Below are 23,180 nucleotides of genomic sequence, written 5' to 3'. Positions count from 1 at the left end.
CAACTTCTCCAGGCACGACCCGGGAGGATGGTGGGACTGCAGATTAATCCGTGGAGAAGATTGGTACCCCTAAACCAAAAGAAATGGCCTGAACACTTGTTTATTAATTATGCAAATGTCGGAAGAGAGTTAAAATAAATGCTCCTCAATGGACAGTCAAGAAATATTCAATCTGCTAGTAAGGAGGCTTTTTAAATTCCAATTGACTGGCTGGGAGGCAGGGAGTCCTGTGATCGAACCTCTAGGAATGCATTCCACCAGCGTTGGGCACCAAACTGAGAAGTGTGCTACAATGTGCCTCAATGCACTAGTTTAAGGAACGGTAAACCAGCCAGTTCACTTCTCATCACCTTTCTCCTCCATCTTAAAACCCCCTTTGTAAACTATCCCGTACATGTGTCGCCTCAATGCAAATCCTGCTCCCCTCCCACACCAGGGTAATGAGATTGGCCACGCTAAATTGTCCCTTAATTGGAAAAAAAAATAATTGGGTACTCTAAATTTATTTTTTAAAAAGATTTTTTTTGTCTTTTTTTCTTAATGTTGCTACTTTTTGTTTCAATCTCTCACAGATACACTTTAAAATCTGACACATTCTCCTATCTTCAGTTCGGATGGAGAGCCAAAAGGACTCGAAATGTTAACTCTGCTTCTTTCCTCACTAGTGCTGCCAGACATCTTGAGTCTTCCCAGCATCCTCTGCTCTCATTCCTAATCCCTCCTAATCTGTGACGAGGGGGACTTCAGGTGAGGGGCTGGATCGGGCCCAGTAGTGATCAGTCGCTAGTAAAAATCCTGCAGGTACGTCTCACCCAGGTCCAACCGCGAGGAATGGGCCCTTTCAGCAGGTTACCAGAGAGCAGCCAACCATTGAGTGAGAAGGGGAAGAAGGAGCAGACAATACTCATAAATGCAGCACAATTCTCGATGAACTTTCGCACAAATGATTAACCTATCCTTCTGGCCTTCTGTTTATTCCTGTCATTTTCTGTTTTTATTTCTATCGCCAGTATTCATGGCTTTTACCTGTCTCTGCTGTTCTTTATTTAAGGTACAAATGGACAGAGGTACAATCAAGGAGTGAGTTTTCTCACTTAATTTCCCTTGGGTGTCACTGAACTGTGAATGGTTCTCAGGAATCTAACAATGCAGCTAGTTTGGAAACATATGTGTCAGCCAGCCATTCACATAGCCTCCAAAATGTAACCTCATCCCCTTTAAGAAAATCTGCTTCCCCGACATTGGTGTGGCATCCTTGGCATCTCAGGAAGGGCATAGCAAATATGTAGTGCCGTAGGGGAATTCTGTAAAGCTTGCTTCCCACAGTTACAGGTTGAAGTGCCAGGCACCAGTTGTGCCAATTTTATTTGCCAATTTTCTCCCTTCTCTCTTCTGGTTCCTCAGGGTCCGACAGCTTTCTTTTTTTTTATAAATTTAGATTACCCAATTATTTTTTTTTCCAATTAAGGGACAATTTAGCGTGGCCAATCCACCTACTCTGCACATTTTTGGGTTGTGGGGGCGAAACCCACGCAGACACGGAGAGAATGTGCAAACTCCACACGGACAGTGACCCAGAGCCGGGATCGAACCTGGGACCTCAGCGCCGTGAGGCGGTTGTGCTAACCACTAGGCCACCGTGCTGCCCTTGGTCCGGCAGCTTTCTGACATCTCGTCCAAGCGGCTGTCGATCTTGAAACCGCAGTGCTCTCCTGAATGATCCCCCACCTCGCGACCTCAATCGACTTGAGCTCAGACAATACTCTGCAGCCCTACCCTGATTCGTCTTCTGATATCCCTGTGCTCGCTTGCCCACGCCAGATCCCAGGCTGGCATGATCGCGATTTAAAAAGAAAATCTTCCCCATGACTTCAAATCGCTCCCATGCCTCATCACAGCACCACCACCCCCCCTCCCACCACCACCACCTCCGTCTCTGTAAGTTCCTCCAGCCCCACAACCCTCCGAGATCTCTTCGTCCCTCCAATTCTGGACTCTCTCGCTGACTATCATCGCTCCATTATTAACAGATGTGCCTTCAGTTACCTGGGCCCTGCCAGAGGCTAAATTTCGGCAATTTCCTCGCTTCACTTCTCCGCTTCGCTAATTCTGTCTCCTCCTTTAAGGAGTAACTTCATTGCAGTGTTAATGTAAACCTACTTGTGACAATAAAGACTATTATTATTATCAAACATGCCTCTTTGACCATTTGTCCGTAAGTCTCCTCCCATGATTTGGTGTCACATTTTGCTTGATAACAAATAAAGTACCTTGAGCTGTTTCACTGTGTTAATAATAATCTGTATTGTCACAAGTAGGCTTACATTAGCACTGCAATGAAGTTACTGTGAAAATCCCCTAGTCGCCAAATTCTGGCGCCTGTTCGGGTATACTGAGGGAAAATTCAGAATGTCCAATTTACCTAACAAGCACGTCTTTCAGGATTTGTGGGAGGAACCTGGAACACCCAGAGGAAACCCATGCAGACATGGAGAGAATGTGCAGATTCTGCACAGACAGTGACCCAAGCCGGGAATCGAACCTGGGACCCTGGGGCTGTGTAGCAACAGTGCTAACCACCGTGCTACCGTGCCGTAAAGGCTCTGTACATATGCATGTCATCGTTGAGCCTAGTAGGGAACGTTTTGACTGTTGGGAGCGGAGCTCGACACTGTCCCCACCCACATTCTGTGTCCTGACACATTCCGGCAATGGTGACTCAGGTGCAAAGCCCAGCTGGCTATCCCATTAAAAGGGACCAGGATATATACTGTCCTTGAACTGGAAGCCAATCCAGGGCTATGGGGAAAGGGCAGGGGAGTGAGACTAACTAAATAATTGCCTCAAGAACCAGCAAAGGCATGATGGGCCCAGGACCTCCTTCTGTGTTGTATTATTCAATGATTCAACACCTCAGGAGCACTAAGAGCTGCTGGCACTTTCCGACCCAGCAGGAATTAACACCTTTAGCAAAAGGTAGGCAGGGAGAGGAGATTGGAAAATATCTTTTCACAACTTCATCTCAACACCTCTCAGCTCAGCAACTGTGTTTCGTGAAACTAATTCTATTTCCATTTCTTCGTTAAAACATGAGGAAACGTACAACACTGTTAAACCCAAGACTCAGATAATGTACGTTCCTCCTCTCAATTATGCAAAATCAGGAGGGAGGAAAACAGACGGAACTATAGAGTAGGAACATTGCTAAAATATTGAACCAGCAAATAGAGAGAAGTACACCCTCAGTATGTCCATTCCCCCCTGCTGATTTTGAAATCCGAAACTTCTCATCACCATTCCTTGATTAATCTCACTTTCTTTCCCCATATTGTTGCCATGTTTTCTGACGGCCTGTATTCTGGACCTGGGCTCTTCGCAAAGGTTGCTTTTAGAAATAAACAGCTGTTTCACAGCGGGGGAACTTCCAACGCAGTAGATCCCAATCGTAAACACGCACTGTGGAAATGCCTGAGCAGGAGGTTTACCCAGGATTACATTGGATACACTGCATAGAAATGGTGCTGCCCTCTGGCTTCCTCCCATTGTTCCTCACCTAACTCCGCCATCATAACCCTCTATTCCCCTCTCCCTCGTCTGATTGTCTAGTTTCCCCTTAACTGAATCACAGAATTGTTACAGTGCAGAAGGAAGCCATTCAGCCCATTGTGTCTGCACCGGCTCTCCAAACAAGCATTGTGGCTTTGTGCCATTACCACGCCTTTTCCCCGAACCCCTGCACATTGTTTCTATTCAAATAATCGTCTAATCCCCTCTTGAATGCCTCAATTGAACCTGCCTCCACCACACTTCCAGGCAGTGCCTTTCAGATCCCAACCACTCCCAATGGGTAGGGAGATCCATATTCTTGCCACCCTTTGGGAACATTTGCGCTGTAATTAAATAGTACTGTTCATAATCTGCCATAGAACAATAAAGGTGGAGCTACTTGATGGTATCAAGCAAAACTTCACTCACGGCAGTTCCTGCTCACCTACAAAAACCACCTTGCAGATTGACTCTCTCGTCAATGGACTGATTCTATTGTTGGGTGATCCAGTTGAAGAGCGGCCATTGGAGGATGGTGGCCTTGCCTTATCCCCCACGATACCTCAACCAGTGAGTGTTATGACTCTCCAGGGAATCACCCCCTCCAATCCCTACGTTGATATAGAATTCACCACTGAGGGGGTCATTGGTTGGTTCTCATGATTAAACTAATGTGTGACTACCTATAGTACAACGACATGGAAAGCACTTCATTGACTGTACAGTGCTTTGTGACATACTGGGCCTATGAAAAAGCGTGATTTAAGTACTGATTTTTCTTTTGCGACCAATCACGTTCTTTTTCAAATTCTGTGCATTTCCTGCCTTTATTCAATTTATAGGTTCTCTCTTTTTTAATCTTCTTGAGGAGATGGGATCTTGTCCGAAGCTGGCAGATAAAAACACAAGATCGAAAGGAATGCTGTACATAGATCTGTATATATCAAGCCGTCCTGACACTGAGCTGTGTGTGGAACTTGCCAGCTGTATACATAGTCCATATTTCTCTCCACCACTACTTCCTGTTATCTGTTCTGCCCATCAAAATGCTTTTTATAAAAAAAAAGAACAAGCACAGCTGTGAATCCATGAACTGGGCCACTTCATTTTAATTCATTTCATTCAGGGGCAAGCAATGTCCAGGCAGAGGTTACCAGGAATGTTACTGGCGTACTTACTCTTTTACAAAGTTATTCAGCTGCAACCTGACAGACCTCTGAGCTTGGTCGGAGAGAATCTGCAATGAGAAAAGGGACAATCGTTACCATCTGGGCTTTACTGCAACAGCATCTCCTATCTTATAATGAGGACCACCTCGAGAGTTTAATCTGAAGAGGTGACCTTGTGATCTGGTACTCCAGCAGCCCACAGATCTCAGGAAATAAAACAGGAGTGCGTGTGTGTGCGCCAGTCATCTCCTGAGGTGCACTTGCTGGGTGTCACTCCCCTCTGTGCGTGCCAGATCAAGAACTCGCTTTTATATATCTTCAAACGCCGCATTTGACACAGAGTAAGAGCACAGAACTAACTGCCACAGGTTCAGGTTAATCAAGCCTCGAGCGTGGTTAGAAAAAACTTGCGATCCTTATCCCGGGGCCCATTGGACAGTAATAACATGCTGGAATCAGTGATGGGTGGGATTTTCTGTGCGCCCCCCCACTCCGCCCTTCACTACCTCCACTTTTGCCACATTGACTGTGGTTGAAGCTAGGCCTGCTTCGCACAGGGATCAGTCTTCCAAGTCTAAGGGTCGGGTCATTTGGGACTGAAATGAGGAGGAACCCCTTCACTCAGAGGGTGGAATTCTCTGTGCCAGAGGCTGTGGAAATTCAGTCATTGAGTATGTTGCCCGGTGGCACAGCGGCTAGCAAAGCAGCCTCACAGCACTGAGGACCCGTGTTCGATCCCGTCTCTGGGTCACTGTCCGTGTGGAGTTCACACATTCTCCCCGTGTCTGCGTGGATCTCACCCCCACAACCCAAAGATGTGCAGGGTAGGTGGATTGGCCATGCTAAATTGCCCCTTAATTGGAAAAATGAATTGGGTACTCTAAAATTTGTTAAAAGAAAAAAAATACAAAAAAAGAGTATGTACAAGACTGAGATCGATAGATTTCCAAATATTAAAAACATCAGTGATAAAGCCAGAAAATGGTGTTGAAGTCAACAGTCAGCCATGATTTAATTGAATGGTGAGGTGGAGTCGAAGGGCTGAATGGCTTACTCCTGCTCCCATTTATGTCTCCACACACAATACATGGTGGCATAGAGCAGGTGGCACACACATCCATTAGAACTTTATAAAATTATATGATGATGCTGCCAAGTTAAAACATTTGAAGGTTGCTAACTGCCCTGGATGGAGGGTTAATCTCCCAGGCAGCGCTGCTGACATCCTGTGCCTTGTGGCCACGATAAAAGATGCTGCAGTTCCCCAACTCTCTTTCTCACTGGGCAAAGACCCACCCACGATGCTCCAGGATTGGTTATTGGACCTTTCTTGCTGAAGTCACCTCGTCCCTTTTCATGCCCTCTACTGGTCACCAATCTGTGCCAATCGACAAGGAATTGTGCTCAGGCTGTCAAAGTGGCCACACACAAGAAACAATGAGGTCCACTCGGGTTTTGTCCAGTCTTGGGAGTTTATTATTATAAATTAAAATTTTCAGTTATATGTAAAATGCAACAGAATGAATGTCAATGTTTAAAGCAATCATTTTTCTAAGCTTATTGAAGTGGTGGCTGAGCTACCGCACTCTCAGGAAACTTTTACTTTAAGACTCTTTCCTCTAGATGGATCTCTCTTCGTCTCACAAGGTCAACCCAAACACCAAACACTCATTTTAATGTTGTGCACTTTTTCCTTCTCATGGATGTGTGCACAGTAGAAAATGTCCTCCTTCCGTTACAAGAGTCAGGTACCCATGGTTGAGGCCCACAGCAGGAATGCAGAGGCGTGTTCTGGTACAGAATAGTACCACTAGTGACTTCCAGGTGCCTGTCCTATCTCAAAACACTAGGCCGTCAAAAGTACTCGATGCCTATGAGGGTCACCATAACACCTCCTTAAAATAAAAATCCCTCTCCATTTTCGCCATCCCAAATGTCACATGATCACGTGACATGTGATCAAACGTCCAGGAATACGTCCGACCAGCACTGCTCATCCAAAACTTTTTCTCTATAATCCCTTGGATTACAAGCCATGGTTCAGACAGTGATCCATTTATCACAGTCTTGGAGTCAGTTTCTCGGAGTCATATTTCCATTCCTCCAAGTGTGGGAACTGTGCACGAAGGAATGATGCTCAGTAACCCTCACATGCTCCCCAGATGCAAAGAAATTACATTGTTACTCCAATAGTTACGGAAAAATTTAAGGGAAGGAATCCTCTTTGTACATTTCTGAAAAAGGGCTGGGAATCAGGATAAACAACAAAACATAAGCAGCTGATACTTAAATCCGTCAGGATTATAGAATTATGCATTAATATTTATTGTGAGAATGAAGATGATTGAAGCAAATGCGTCAATGCATAAGGCCAGACAGATTCTGCCAGATATGTAATAAATATTTGGCAGTGTAGTAACACATGTGATATTATATCGGAGCCAAATTGATGATAAATGAAATCCACTACCATTTCCTCTCCAGACTGTTAGTCAGCACCTCCAGTGCCTGTGGTATTAATAGCACTATCGCAGATATAAGCAATTAACGGAAATTTGATCTGGCCCACTCCCCTCTGTTCCCCTCCACCCCCGAAGGGATTGACTCATGCCGGGTACAAATCCACAGGCACTGGCCACCATCCAATCCCTCATCAAACCGACCATTCTTGATGTGGGGTCCAGGCCGTGAGTGTTGGCAGGCCATTCTCCCACGGGGTGGCGGAGGGGTGGGGTGGGGTGGGATGGGGAGGGGTTGGAATTCACAGCTGCTTTCTCCTCTCTCACCATCGCCCTCGCACGCAGGCTTTCCTGCAGAAGTCACTCAATGGCATTCAGGACTGAGAACTCTGCCTGGTGTTTCTCTTCACCTGAACCAGGGGCACTGAGGCTAGTTAGAATATTCCTATTGTCATCCTGCGCGGGTTTGTCTAAATAAGCGTTATGGATTAGGCTTGAAATCTTCCTGATTTATATCCAGTATTGGCAGAAAATTACCCGCATAAACCCAGCTGCCTTTATTTACACAATTTCTGGATTGCAACTGTTTATCACATCCATCACCTTGACAGTTAGATACATCCATAACACTCTGCGATGATTCTAACCATGGAGGGATACAGTACATAGAATGGACTGGGCTACTTTACAATCACTCAAGTTGAAGACCTTTAACAGATTGCAAGTCAACTGGACAACAAAATGACTGCGGGTAATAAACACCCATGAGGGTTGTTGCACACACACCCTTAAAATTAAAATAAATAGTCAGGGGTAAAGGTAAAGTTATCATCGCCCCAAATGACCATAGGCTGTTTTCCCCTTTGATGATCACCACACCTCAGGCGAGGGGCAAGGTCAGAGGAGAACTTGCTAACAGCAGATGTGGCGTGTCATTGACACGAAGAACAGCACTGATATCCAGGGCAACTGAAAGAAATGACAAGTATGACTCAATGCAGCTGATGAGGTTTAACCATAATGCCTGTTGCATTCCCATCTGCATTCAGCTGTGTATTCATGAAGTGAAAGTCATTCAAAAAGGCTATGGGGTGATGTGAAAAAGAGCCGGCAGGGTGAGGGGCTGCAATCACTGGATACCCCAGACTTAGGGGATATGTGAACCCCACAGCTGGTTTCAGTTCCTGGCTTGTGTCCAAGAGGGAACATTGGGCCACTGCAGAACTCCAAAACCAATTGAAGCCGGGAGACAAAGTGCAAGGTGGGCAGATTGCGGCTCACAGCGGTTACCTGTGAGCATAAATCTGTGTTGAATGGCCCACCTCCTGACTCCACAAGAAACACCTTTCCCCCTCTAGAAAGCTCAGCAGTCTAATGGATGCCCACTCGTCTGGATTGACGATGCTGTCCAGGACAAACCAACTACATGGTCGTCACGTCCGCTCAACTCAATACCCATTCCCTCCGTACACCATCCCCTCACCACCCTCCATCCCCTAGTGCAGACTGTACAACCTACAAACTGCCCTGCAGCAAGTCCCCAAGATTACCACTGTTAAAAAGGGCAGGAAATCACCAGAATAGGCCCACTCCATATCACACACCATTCTGATGTTCACATTAATCTTGGAAGTTCCTACCCAACACCATCATGAGATAAGCATCAGTTGAATGACTGGAGTCAAAGAAAAGACCTACCAGCACCACAACTAGGGAATGGGCATTGAAAGGAATGTGGGCACTGCTGGTTCTGCAAGGAGGTTTAGTGAAGACAGCCATGGCATTTGGACCCAGGTAAGTCGCGGATTTTGGATGCAGAAGGATCTGGAGGACTTCGGGGGGGGGGGGGGGGGGGGGGGGGGGGATATAGGGAGTTTGGAGGCCGGGTGGAGAGGAACAAGGGGGGTGGTAGGGGTTCACCCTATCTCCCAGGAGATGTGCCCCCCTGCCCCCCTTCCAACCCCACCTTTTCCAAAGATGTTTTAGAAATGGTCTTCTCCCTCGCACCCGCTTGTTCAAGCCGACTGTATTATGCCACGGGCAGCATAATATTTGGGTCAGTTGGCTTGGTAACAAGCTCAATTGTCAGCTTATTGTTTGTTTTTAAATGGTGAGCGGGCTGCCTGCCATTTTATGGGGACCGGGTTGGGGGTAGACGGAAATGTGGTGGACTCGCCATGCATCATATCTTAACTGGCCTCCCCCACCGCCAGAAACAAGACCCGATGGTGTGTGTGAAATCCAGCCAAGAGTTCAAATCCCACCAGGCAGCTGGGGGAATTTGAGTTCAATTAATTCATTAAAAAGGCCCATCTCATTCATATTGATCACTAAACTCCTGGACGCCGTAAATGCCCACCAGGTTTCACTAAAACCCTTCTGGGAACAGAACCGGTCATCCTTACCCAGTCTGGATTATGTATGGCTCCAGACCTACTGCAATGTGATTGACTCTAAGGACTGGGCGGCACGGTGGCACAGTGGTTAGCACTGCTGCCTCACAGCGCCAGGGACCCGGGTTCTGGCCTTGGGCGACGGTCTGTGTGGAGTTTGCACTTTTTCCCCGTGTCCGCGTGGGTTCCCTCCGGGAGCTCTGGTTTTCTCCCACAGTCCAAAGGTGTGCAGTTTAGGTGACATTGTGAGGATAGGGAGGGGGAGTGGGCCCAGGTTGGATTCTTCCTTAGAGGGTCGGTGTAGGCCCGATGGGCCGAATGGCCTTCTTCTGCACTGTCGGGATTATACACACTGGGTGAAATGCGTGGATGAGATCAATTTCTGTCGCTGCAAATGTCCTCAACAGCAACACAGTGTTTTTGCTGACTGAAGGTATTATTTGATGGATAATTTAAGGATGGCAACTTCCCCAGGTATATATATGGTCGGGATGCAGCCACAACCGGGGCACCTGTTTTGTAAGGCAGATGCCATGGTAGCATCATACACAATATACTAGCAGTCAAGTTAATGGCAGGAGCCAGATGAAGAATTGGTTCCTTCAAAAGGCATATTGTGGGGTGGCCTATCCCAGCATGTTAAGCCCTAATGGACCCCGCCAATCTCTTTTCAAGGACTACCATGTGCCATTAGAGGACAAGACAAGATCAGGCAGGAAAGAGAGATCAACAGTAACTCTGTTCCTTTAACCAGAAGTATGATGCAGCCCAGATCCTCCCAGGTGAATGGAATTGATGTCGCTTGGCTTGTCTTTGTAGAAGTAGCATTCTGTTTCAGAGGGAAGTCGTTTGACAAAAGTTCAGTATCTTGAACGGAAATGTAATTTCTACCACGCTGTCTCTCATACTGAGAAGCACAGTCACACAAACTGCACCCAGTTGCAGTTTCACACTCTTTCAATTCTTTCCATTTCTTTATTTAATGAGATGTATCATTTTCATAAAGTTTTGAAACCCCTCCATTCCACAGAAAGCCATCATCTCGTCACATTTGCTACATTAGGGCAGCACAGTGCCCCTTCATTGGAAAATATTAATTGGTTACACTAAATTTGAAAAAAAAAGAAGAAAAAAACATTTGCTACATTAAAGGGCAGCACGGTAGCACAATGGCTAGCACTGTGGCTTCACAGCGCCAGGGTCCCAGGTTCGATTCCCCGCTGGGTCACTGTCTGTGCGGATTCTGCACTTTCTACCCGTGTCTGCATGGGTTTCCTCCGGGTGCTCCGGTTTCCTCCCACAGTCCAAAGACGTGCAGGTTAAGTAGATTGGTCATGCTAAATTGCCCTTAGTTTCCAAAAAGGTTAGGAGGGGTTATTGGGTTACGGGGATAGGGTGGAAGTGAGGGCTTAAGTGGGTCGGTGCAGACTCAATGGGTCAAAAGGCCTCCTTCTGCACTGTATATATGTTCTATGTATTGCAATGAGAAGTCAAAAGATTGGCCGTTCCTTTGTCTACACAAATCACTAAAGTCCAAGGTACCGGTATAAAACAATCTAAAAGACTATCGCCTTAGGGGGCGGCACGGTGCGCACTGCTACCTCATGGTGCCGAGGACCTAGGTTCGATCCTGGCCCCGGGTCACTGCCGTGTGGAGTTTGCACATTCTCCCCGTGTCTGCGTGGGTCTCACCCCCACAACCTAAAGATGTGCAGGGTAGGTGGATTGGCCACTCTAAATTGCCCCTTAATTGGGAAAAAAAGGAATGCTTGCATTCATCTCAAAGCAGTCAGAATACAAATGGAAAGATTTCATAAGACTAGCATGTGTGTAAATCCAGTTCGATGGCATTGCAGATAATGGTAAAGTTAGTTGACATAACATTGGTATATGCAGAGCCTGCCTGTAATCTGGTATATAGAAAAGAAATATGCATAAAACTGGTATAACTAATATTTGTACAGATAAAACTAGAGTGATTCTGAAACCGGTAAACGCGGCGAATATACGAGAGCCAGACATATTTCACTTGTAATCATTAAACGTTCCTTAATTATGACAATATTTTGTTGGTGTCCCTCAAACTGGAAAGGTGCCAGTGGGCAGCTTGCCAACGGTAACATTAGATTTGCAGCTGGCAAGCAGCCCACAAGTAAAGTGTGTTGATTCACACTGCTGCTCTGCATTGTGCATTATTAGGGCAAAGAAGGCAGCACGGTGGCACAGTGGTTAGCATTGCTGCCTATGGCGCTGAGGACCCGGGTTCGAATCCCGGCCCTGGGTCACTGTCCGTGAGGAGTTTGCACGTTCTTCCCGTGTCTGCGTGGGTTTCGCCCCCACAACCCAAAAAGATGTGCAGGATAGGTGGATTGGCCACGCTAAATTGCCCCTTAATTGGAAAAAATAATTGGGTACTCTAAATTTTTATTTAAAATTTAGGGCAAAGATATTTCACTGTGATTGTCCACCAGGTGACTGCTGGCTCGGAAGGAAAACATGGTCCAAGCAACAATGACTGTGCTGCAGGACACGAGTAATCCAACACCACATCTTCTGGATAATCGGGTTACCAGTGCTGAACGGCAAACGCCTGCAGGATTACGTGCGTTATAGTGTACATATTTGGGAGATATTGCTTCCAACTTCACATTCCCCCGCGGTAATTTAGTTACGTGGAATCATAAAATTCTGGAATCATCTTGGAATCAGACAGCACTGGACGAGGCCATTCAGCCCATCGTGCTAACAGCAGCCTTGTGAGAGAGCCTTCCAATTAATCCCACTGCCTTTTCTTTTCGCAGAGCCCTGCACGTTTATCAAATTGCCTTTTGAAGGTTGCTATTGAATCTGCTTTCATCACCCTTTCACTCAGTACATTTCAGACCTCTCCAAGTTTGTCCTGGGGCTAAATAGAAGAATGTTTCTCTTGGCATTGCTGGAGTCGAGAACAATAGTGATATCAGCAGACATAATACCCTGGGATCGTGAGTTACAATATCATTTCTGAGAGTAGAATACACATTTATATTGCGCACCTACTTTTACTTGAACTGGTGCTACTCTGCTTTGGACATCCGTGTGTTGGAGCAACAACAGCCAGAGGGATATCTCAGTGGGTAGTGGCGATGTTAGAGTGAACAAAAAAAATCTTCACTAACAATTTTGCCACACAACAAACTGCACAAGGGCAACTGCCGAACATCTTCAGCTCCCCGGGGAGACCATCCTGGATGGAGGGGGAGGGGGGGGCACACACAGACACCCCACCCCAACCCAAGCCTTGGAAGAGTCTGATTGTGGTGGCTTAAGACATACACTGGAGGCTTCCAGTAGTTAACCAAGGGGTTTATTCATGAAAGGCAAAGACAGTTAAGTAACAGGCACAGAACACTATACAATAGTCATAACACCTCCGCTCTAGGGTCCACACTGCCCGGGGTCCTGATCCCAGGGCCCCAACAAACTCCTTATTGGCCGGGGTTTGCGCACTCCCGCTCGATTGGCCCCAAGCCGGTCACTTGGTTTGTGGAGCCCGCCCCCTTAAAGGGGCCGCGCTATCACACCGATAAACAAAATCCTAATTAATATACATAGTTTTTCTTCTTTGACCATGCCAACCACTGGTATGTGTTGTGGTTAAAACACTTCAGAATGTTGTGGGATGCAGCTCCCTGTGCCAACAAAGAGTAAGAGCAAAGAATTATGGGATAGAATCATTGACTGGTTAGTGCACAGAAGGAGGCCATTTGGCATGTCATATCCATCCAGAGTCTCTGCCTGAGCAATTCACTGTTGGAAGCCATAACTGAATGTGCCTCCACCGCACATAAATTAAGTCCCTAATTCCTGGATCTGTTCCGCTCAATTCTTTCTGCATCCCCGTCAAGGCCTTCACGTCCTTTCCAAAGTGTGGTGCCCTAAATAGATCACAATACAATAGTTGCAGTTGAACCAATATTTGAGAAAGGTTTATCGCAACTTCTTGATTGTGGCCTATGGGCAGGATGTTTCCCCCCTCCCCCGCAGGGTGTTTTCCGATGCAGAGGCAGCTCGCCATTAGCTGTTGGCGTTATCTTCCTGTGGCCTGCTGATGGCTACGGCTTTCTCTGCATGGTCCTCCACACCCCGCTGCTAGGGAAACCCACCCACCACAGTGGGGGGGTCGTCACCTTCTGATCCCACTGGTGGGATGGGTTAGAAAATTCCACTTTCTGCCTCTAATTATTTAGCCCAAGGTTCTGTATGCTTTTGATCATCTTCCCACCCTGTCCTGACGCCTTCAATGATTTGTGACCTATACCCGTGGATTGTCAGAGATAGATTCCTGTTCCAATTTCAAATAATCATAGAATGATGCAACATGGAAGGAGACCATTCAGTCCCTTCGGCCTGTGCTGGCTCTTTGAACCCACTAAGCAATCAGTCGAGTACCTCTGCCCTGTCCCCTTAGCTTTGCTGGCAGCTCCTGGGGATGGGATCTCCACTCCTGGGAACCAGAATACTGGGGAAGGCGCGATGGGCCTTCCTCGATGGAGGCCGGTTTCTCCAGCCAGCGGGCGTAACCATTATTGCAAACATTAAACTCAGTCCTACAATAGCAACGAGGAATCGATGATATGTAAATCAAGGTGATAACAGTACTGCTGAACTATGAATGAACAAGTGCGAGGACAGGATTATTTGCTCCTCCCCCCAGCATGTTTTCTAGTGGAGGAGCCAGCATGTCATTGGCCGATGGTGGGATCTTCAGAATCCCCAGAATATTCTGGTTAACACTTCAGCCTTTGAAACATTTCCTTCATGCCCAAAGCAGCCTAATGGTTACCTCTGAATGTTGACCGAAATTAACAGGAGTCCCAGAAATGTGTTCTTTCCGAGGCATCAAAGAAAGGCTGATCTCGCCTCGATGCTGCTATACATTCACCGTTGCAAACTATACATAGGGAATGACTACTAGAGGTTTGGAAGTACAGCTCAGAATTCCAGGAATGTTTTTCTTTTTTTAAAACATACCTTCCCCAACTCCACAGAGGACTCCTGAGTAACCGATACTTTCCCAGACTTCCCACTGAGTCAACTTTCATCGCTTGTGGTGGATGCTGCAAAATTACTCATGTGGACAACACTTTTACCAGATGTCTGACTCCTGATTAACCGCTTTGCTTCTTTCTTCACATGTCCAAGATTCTGTGCTTCAGCATTCTGTACACCCAGTGCCATAAACATGTCCAACTCCATAAACTCAGTCCTGTTGCTACAGTCCCACATCAATTGTTAAAGAGCCATAGAGGTTCTACAGCACAGAAAAGACCCTTCAGCCCATTGGGTCTGCACTGGTCAGAAACAATCACCTAACTATTCTAATCCTATTTTCCAGCACTTGGCCCATAGCCTCGGATGCCTTGACATTGCAAGTGGACATCTAAATACTTACAAGTATATGATGGTGCATAGACAGACACTGACTGACACACTTGAATGACCAATCAACACACAGAATACAGCAGCCAATCACCAGACAGGACACGGCCACTATAAAGCCAGAGGGCACTAGTTTTCCCGCTCATTCGGGATGCAGCTTCTGAGACAGCCAGAGCCTGTGATCAGCAACACGAACATCTACCGTGTGCTAGCAGTATAGTCTGGTCAGGTTAGCCTCAGGTCTCCAGTCAACTTAACATAGTGTCAACCCACAGTGCAAGTATGTTTAACAGTCATAGTTAAATAAAATAGAGTTGTACTTCTACAAGTGTTGGTAGCCTGTCTCTCTCACTGCTCTGGTAAACGCAGTCCTTGCAGACCCAGCATACCCAACACATCAAGGGTCTCTGCCTCTACCACCTTTTCAGTGAGTTGCAGACTCCCACCACCCTCTGGGTGAAAACGTTTTTGCTCACATCCCCTCTAAACCTCTGCCCCTTATCTTATATCTATCCCCCCCCGGTCATTGATTCCTCTACCTAGAGGGAAGGTTTCTTCCTGTCTGTTCTATCTACCCCCCTCATAATTATATACATCTCCCCCTCAGTCTCCTCCGCTCCAAGGAAAACAACCCCAGTCTATCCAATCTCTCTCCATCGTAGCTAATTGCTGCTCACTCACTGAGCAAAGAAGAAATCTGGAGTCAGCCTTTCCTTAACAGAGAGCGGGATTCTCCGGCTGCATCCGCCCGGCGACCGGGGAATCCCGCCCGAGGTCAATGGAATTCTCCATTGCCCGCAGCTCGCCCATGGCGTTTTTGTGGCAGGAGGGGCGGAAGAATCCAGCCCATAGGTTCTTTCACATAGCCCAGAGAACAAAGTGTGGCAAAATACATGGCAACAGGAAGTAGGTCAGAAATGCTCACAGCCATTAAGATACGTAATAAAATAGAGAAAGCACATTGACATTACGAGCAGCTTAAATAATGCTGCTGGCCATCACAGTGCTAGTGATGGCTGTTGTAAATGAGGCCCGACAAATGCCTCCAGTAAAAATGGTATACCGTGTTAGGAGGTGGTTTTACCTATGCCCTCGCGGGCACAGCTGAGCCAGCCTGGCAAACATTTTGGTCTCTCTCTGGCCCTTCCTCTGACAGAGGGAATTGCCAACAGCCACCAGAACCTTTCTCGCAAGCAGCTGCATGGGCCCTGCTGTCTCGGTTATTTCTGGGGTTCTGAAAGTTGGCGCAAGTGGTGAGGATCCCAGAGTGTCAGGAGCCTAACACCCCCTTCTATCGGAAGAGACAATAGATGAAAGGGGAGAAGCTGTGTGAGAGAAATGCCAAGTCAGAATGACAAACTGAAGCAAAGAGTTGCTCATGGATAATGGAATGCACTGAATAATACTTTTACTTGAAGGCTTGAAGAAAATCAGTCATCCAGCCCTGTTTCCTGTTGGGTTTAATCTGAGCAAAACATGGCCCACCTCCAGCTGACAAAACATAAAGGCCTCACCACAATTAGGAATGAATGATCAAGTCTCCCTATAGACTACTTGCTGCTGGGCTGTCGGGTTGCCCTGGAGACCCCAGGGATTAAAGTCCAATCTCCGACACACTGCAAACAACCCAGGTGAAAATTAATAAGGGTTCTAAAAGAAATTGTGCTTTTTAAAAAGATCAGCCACAATCTTATTCAATGGCGGAGCAGGCTCGAGGGGCCGATTGGCCTACTTCTGCCTCTATTTCATAGTTCATGTTCTTTGCGTACTTTCGTCTGTTATAAAAATTCAGATGTAAGAGAAATGGCTGCCAGGAATCGTCAGCCTGCTAATGAAGAGTCTGTTTCTGTTCCAATTAGTGTGGGAAGGTGGGTCGCTGTGAATGCGGACATGTTGGGCAGGAGTATGAGGGTAGGTGGGGGAGTTGGAGACTGGAGGTTATGTGATCACACCTCCAGCAACAGGTCCAATCAGTGTTGGAAAATTTACAATGTTGTGAATCGAGGGTTTTACACCTGGATCGATCCCCTGATGCTTGTTCTTCTTGTGTTGGCTACCCACGGGCAGGTCCAACCCACAGCGCCATAAACCTCACCATGGGTCAGGCAAGGAGGCAGGTTCCGAATGTACCCCAGCTGGAGCGAGGATCGAACCTCATACATAAGTCTGGTCCACATCAGTTGTCCAGCCAACTGAGCCAAAAGGCCCCTCAGGAGTCAGAGTTGCTGTGGCAACATACACTTTTACATGCATGTTGTAGCCTGGAGCTATGTATCGTGATGGTAGAGGCTCCCACTCTTACAGCCTGCCAGTGGCATATGTTGGAAAGATTTACAAGTTGACCCTCAATCTGTTTGGCTGCGTTATGAGTGCACCTTCCTTGGCCATCAAGTCCGAGGGTTAGACTTGAACCTGGAGCTCTTTGTTCAGAGGCAGGAACACCACCCACTGTGCCACAAGACCTAACACCAAAGACTTAAAAACTAAGATATACTGCATATGCTTTCTTGTACTGGGGACTCTGGAGTGTTGCCCCACGGAGAACAAGGGCAAGGAAGGGAATTGGACGGATATTTTAATGGAGATTCTGGTTGGACTTTAGCTCTGAAAGTAAATGTGTAAGAACAGGAGTGATTATTGGCAGCCTTCACTGGAGTGGTAGATACACCCTCTGGGAAGTCAGCAGAAAGTGGTTGTTCAAGACTGCCACTTCCTGGTTGCCACTGGCAGGGTGGTAAGCTTACCGCAACCCCAATGCCATTCACCTCAGTGTGACAGCATTCCTAGTCACTGTGTGCAGCTGACTCAAGATCAAGACAGAAAACCACTCGAGATCTCCCACTCATGGTTCCAGTCAAGTCTGAACTGTTTATTGTACTGCCCTCAAGGGCACTCAAACAGCAGCAGGACCTATTTTCCAACACATGAAACATTTTGCCAAACCCTTCAGAAATGACGATTCAGCAGCTCCCACAGAGCAATGTGGGAGAAGGGTGGTTCCTCTTTTGATTTTATGGTAGCTTTGTTTTATGTTGTGTAAACTCTAAATATAACTATAAATACAAAAGAACAATCGAGGAAAGTTAATTTATATACTGCATACCTCGAGTCAGGAATGTTACCATATTTATCGGAGAATATTATTCTGCTGTTAAGGTGAAGCTATCTGGCTGTGAATTCACGAGGTCGAATTGTTGCAAATTCTCAATCCTGAAGCCAGTTATAATCTAATTCCTCCTGGACAAATCCTGAGGATTACCAGAGGATATGTTTCTCTGGAGATCAGCAAAATCACAGCTTTCTTTTTCTTCTTATACTTGTTTATAAAGATTGTTCTATCTCTCTAATACTGTGCAGTACACTGAAATGTGATGCTTGAGGTTTGTTGTTTTTGTGATGGATGCCACTCTTCTATTGATAGTTTTATACAAGCATAGGGAGGCAATCAAATTAATAAGTAGACAAAAAAATGCGCGACCTTGAGCACTTAGCAGGACAAGGAGAGCAGGCACATGGAAACAACACCACTGCCTTTCTGACTTGGCAATATATCGCCGCTCCTGCATTGTCGCTGGATCAAAATCCTGGAACTCCAACATCACTGTAGGTGAACTGGGGGTGTGCCAACACACACAGATTGCAACAGTTCAAGAAGCAAGCTCACTACCACCTTCTCAATGCTGGCCTAGTGGGTGACACCATATCCCAAGAGTGAACTTAAGAAAAATTCTTCAGTGACTCAATTACCAAGTGTGCTGCCTGATGTGGAATTCAGTCCAAACGAGCAGGAATGTCCCAGATTGGAAGCCTGTATGTACAGCGTTAGCCGGCTTCGGCATGGTATTGGGGACAGTAAAATGGAGTTTCCACTACAGATCACTTTAACGCTAAAATTCTTCGAAATGTAACAGATGTAGGTGCAAGATCTGTGGTGAGGATTTGCAAAGCAAACGCCTTTCTAAACATCTCTCAGCCCAAACCTACCGCCAGTGGGTCTTTGACCTGTGAACTGGATGGCATCAAATTGTAAGTGTTTTCAAATGGTTCCAGGAAAGAGAGGCTTCTGTTCCGAGCATTGATTGGCAAAAGGGCAGAGCAGTCCACTTGACTGGCACCCCATGCACCACCTTAAACATACACTCCCTCCACTACAGAAGCACAGTGGCAGCAGCTTGTACAACATACAAGATGCACTGCAGCAACTCACTGAGGCTCCTTCAACAGCATCTTCCAAACCCACAATCTCCACCAGCTAGAAGGACAAGGGCAGCAGACAGATGGGAACACCACCCCAGATGGGGTACGTTCCCCCCCAAGCCACACACCACCCTGACGGTGAGCTGTATCACTGTTCCCCCTCTGTCACTGGGTCAGAATCTTGGAACTCCCTCACTAGGAGCACTGGGTGTACCGACACCACATGGGCTGCAGCTGTGCTTTTTCGAAAAGAGAAAGTTGAGAAGAAATTTGATCGAGGTGTTCAACATCAAGAAGTGTCTGGACAGAGTAGAAATGGAGAATCAGTTCCTGTTGGCATGAGGATGGAGAACCAGAGGACGCTGATGGAAGGTGATTGGCTAAAAGAAGCAATGGCTATCTGAGAGAAAATATCTTACGCAGCGAGTGGTTAGGGTCTAGCCTGGACTGCCGGCCGGACAGTGTGATGGAAGCAGGTTCAATCACGGCTTTCAAAAGGAAATTGGGTAATTATCTGAGGGAGAACAATCTGGGGGGACGACAGGGGAGTGGGAACAGCAGAGCAGCTCTTACGGACAGCCAGCATCGACACGACGAGCCCCCCATCCCATGCTATAATCATCGCAAAACCCTAAGAAGGAGGAGGATTGAAGGCCAGTGCCGGGGCTCCAAGGGTTAAATATGCACAGTCGCAAACCGGTGAGCCACACGCTGGCAGAAGGCTGGGCCATGAGAGCCTGCGGCAACGAGGGTATCACACAACAGCTCAGAGAACAAAATAACAAAACAGTGAAGAGAATCGGCTCCAAACAGCCAAGATTAATTTGATGCAGGGACGGGGGCAAATCGGAGGGCTTCCAAACAAGTTTCCAAGTGCCCCGCAGAGAGCAAGATAAAAATAAGCAATTCAGTCCCTTTACACGTGCAAACTACTGCCAGAACTGCAACAGACTGTGCAGTGTTTCAGCACAATTTCTCACTAATCCCAAACTGCATCCAACTCCTTGATCTGGCACTCCGTTTACAGAACCTGCTGCGAGTGACTATTTCCTGGGAACCTTCCTGAAGCAACACCGCTGCAATGTTTACTTTTATAAAACAACTTCAATATGTTTCGAGTATCTTTTTGTCTCTGTAACAACCGAGCATTCTTTTCGCAAACGTCGCCTCAGAGCAATTTCCAGCCAGTGGCCTGCAATGGAAGGCACTCACCACCACCTCAGTTAGAGACAGAACAATGCTACATTTGCATCTCTTTGTTCTGCATCGATCCTTTTTATGATAACCTCCCTTTGGTGACATTGACCGACCGATCTAGCAATGGTTTTAGCTGTGACTTACTGTCACCGCGGTGTCGCAAGGCTGTGGGTTCAAGTCCCACTTCAGTGACTTGGGCAGAAGGTGGAGGCTGCCAGGGGTGCCGTACTGAGTGCTGCCATGTTGGATGTGCTGCCTTTCAGATGAGTTGTTTAAACAGAGATGACGTTTGCCCTCTCGGGTGAACAGAAAAGATCCCATGGCACTATACAATAAAGAGTAGGGACGTTATTCCCTGGTTCCTGGCACACCAGCGTCACTCAAACGGCTTGACTGGTCATTACCTCCTTTCAGTTTGTGGGAGCTTGCTGTGCCAATCGCCTGCCACATTTCCTACATGGGGGGGGGGGGGGGGGGGGGGGGGAATGATGGAAATCATTTACATGATGAAATCAAATGAAAGACAGGGGCCAGGATTCTCCCCTACCCGGCTGGGCAGGGGGTCCCGGCGTGTCAGAGTGGCGTGAACCACTCCGGCGTCGGGCTGCCCCAAAGGTGCTGAGAATTCCGCACCTTTAGAGGCCAAGCCCTCACATTGAGGGGCTAGGCCCGCGCCGGAGTGGTTCCCACTCTGCCGGCTGGCGTGAGTGGCCTTTGGCGCCACGCCAGCTGGGGCCGAAAGGACTTCACCGGCCGGCGTAAGTTCGCGCATGCGCCGGAGAGTCAGCGGCTGCTGACGTCATACCGGCGCATGTGCAGGGGAGGGGGTCTCTTCTGCCCCCGCCATGGCGAAGACCATGGCGAAGGCGGAAGAAAAAGAGTGCCCCCACGACACAGGCCCGCCTGCTGATCGGTGGGCCCCGATCTCGGGCCAGGCCACCATGGGGGCATCTCCCAGGGTCAGATCGCCCCACGCCCCCCCCCCCCCCCCCTCCCAAGGACACCGGAGCCCGCTGGTGCCGGCAATCGCACCGGTCAGGTAGCTGGTTTAATCCACGCCGGCGGGAGAGGCCTGTCAGCGGCGGGACTTCGGTCCATCGGCGGCCAGAGAATCACCACGGGGGGCCCACCGACCGGCACGGGGGGCCCACCGACAGGCGTGGCGCCGTTCCCGCCGAATCTCGGGGGGGGGGGGGGGCGGAGAATTCGGGACACGGCAGGGGCGGGATTGACGCCGGCCCCAGGCGATTCTCCAACCCGGCGGGGGGTCGGAGAATCCCGCCCAGGGTCAGGCTAAACAAGGATCCATCCAACAACAAGCACCCTATGCATATTCACTGTAAAGGCTCACCATGTGAACTCCAGTCACTTAGGTGAGGGACTGGAGGAGCGCTTGTGTTCAGCGATCAGTACCCAACCAGTACAGCAGTGGGGACAGACTTAGGACATCAAACAATTACATAAGAAACCATGCTAAGGGTATAGTGTGTATTTTCAAAAGTGTACACATTTCTTATTCAAAGGATGTGAACCTCGCCAACAAGGCCAGCGTTTGTTATCATCCCTTGTTGCCCTCAAGAAGGTGGTGGTGAGCTGCCTTTCTGAACCACTGCAGTCCCGGAGTTGTAGGCACACCCGCAGTGCTGTTAGGGAAGGAGTTCCTGGATTTTGAACCAGTGACTGAGGAACAGCAATATAATTCCAAGACAGGATGGTGAGTAACTTGGAGGGGAACTTCCAGGTGGTGGTGTTCCCAGGTTCCTGCTGCCCATGTCCTTCTAGATGGTAGTGGTAGCGCATTTGGAAGGTGCTGCCTAAGGAACCTTGGGGAGTTCCTGCGGTAATCTTGCAGATGGTGCACACAGTTGCTACTGTTCATTGGTGGTGGAGGGAGTGAATGTTTTTGAAAAATGTACCAGTCAAGCAGGTTGCTTTGTCCTGGATGGTGTTGAGCTTCTTGACTGTTGTTGGAGCTGCACTCCAACAGTAGTGTATTCCATCAGACTCCTGACTTATGCCGACTAGTTGATGGGCAGGCTTTGGGTGGTCGGGAAGTGAGTCATTCACTGCAGGACTCCTAGCCTCTGACCAGCTCTTGTAACCACAGTATTTATATGGTTAGTCCAGTTCAGTTCTGGTCAATGGTAACCCACAGGATGTTGATAGTAGGGGATTCAGCGATGGCAATGTCATTGAAAGATTCTCTCTTGTTGGAGATGGTCATTGCCTGGAACTTGAGTTGGCATGAATGTTACTTGCCACCTGTCAGCCCAAGCTTGGATATTGTCCAGGACTTGCTGCATTTGGATACAGACTGGTTCATTATCTGAAGAACCCCAAATGTTTGCTGGACATTGTGCAATAATCAGCAACATCCCCTCTTCACACCTTATGATGGAAGGTCATTGATGAAGCAGCTGAAGATGGCTGGGCCGAGGACACTACCTTAAGGAACTCCTGCAGCGATGTCCTGGAACTGAGATGATTGACCGTCAATCACCACAACATCTTCCTTTTTGCCAGGTATGATTCCAATGGAAAGTTTTCCTCCCGATTTTCCACAAACCTGAACCCCCCCTAACAAATTTGAGCCCATGAGAAGGACTTGCCAGCACACATGCAGGGATCAGCCGGGCAGACAGTGGTATTTCATCGTAAAGGCAGGAGTCAGACTTCAGAGGGGGGAGGGGGATGTGTGGTAGTGGGAAGGAGTGGAAGGCTAGGGGAAGAGGAGGTGTGGAAGTGGTAAGGGGTAGGGCAGGGATAGGGGCTCAAGGGAAGGTGGATTTTGGGTATGG

General features: G+C 47.8%; 1 protein-coding gene across 2 annotated transcripts in view; it reads right to left on the bottom strand.

Moving 5' to 3' along the window:
* The window catches only part of acap3b (ArfGAP with coiled-coil, ankyrin repeat and PH domains 3b), a 350,744-nt gene that overhangs the window by 100,564 nt on the left and 227,000 nt on the right, over nt 1–23,180 (bottom strand). For both annotated transcript variants that reach the window (XM_038821954.1, XM_038821953.1), the window contains exon 5: nt 4,725–4,783. In XM_038821954.1, the coding sequence (XP_038677882.1) occupies nt 4,725–4,783 (59 nt within the window). The remainder of the gene's footprint in view (nt 1–4,724; nt 4,784–23,180) is intronic.

This window comes from Scyliorhinus canicula, chromosome 16, assembly GCF_902713615.1.
Source record: "Scyliorhinus canicula chromosome 16, sScyCan1.1, whole genome shotgun sequence".
NCBI lineage: Eukaryota > Metazoa > Chordata > Chondrichthyes > Carcharhiniformes > Scyliorhinidae > Scyliorhinus > Scyliorhinus canicula.
Note: the sequence above shows the minus strand (reverse complement) of the source record. Positions and strands in the feature narration are given on the sequence as shown.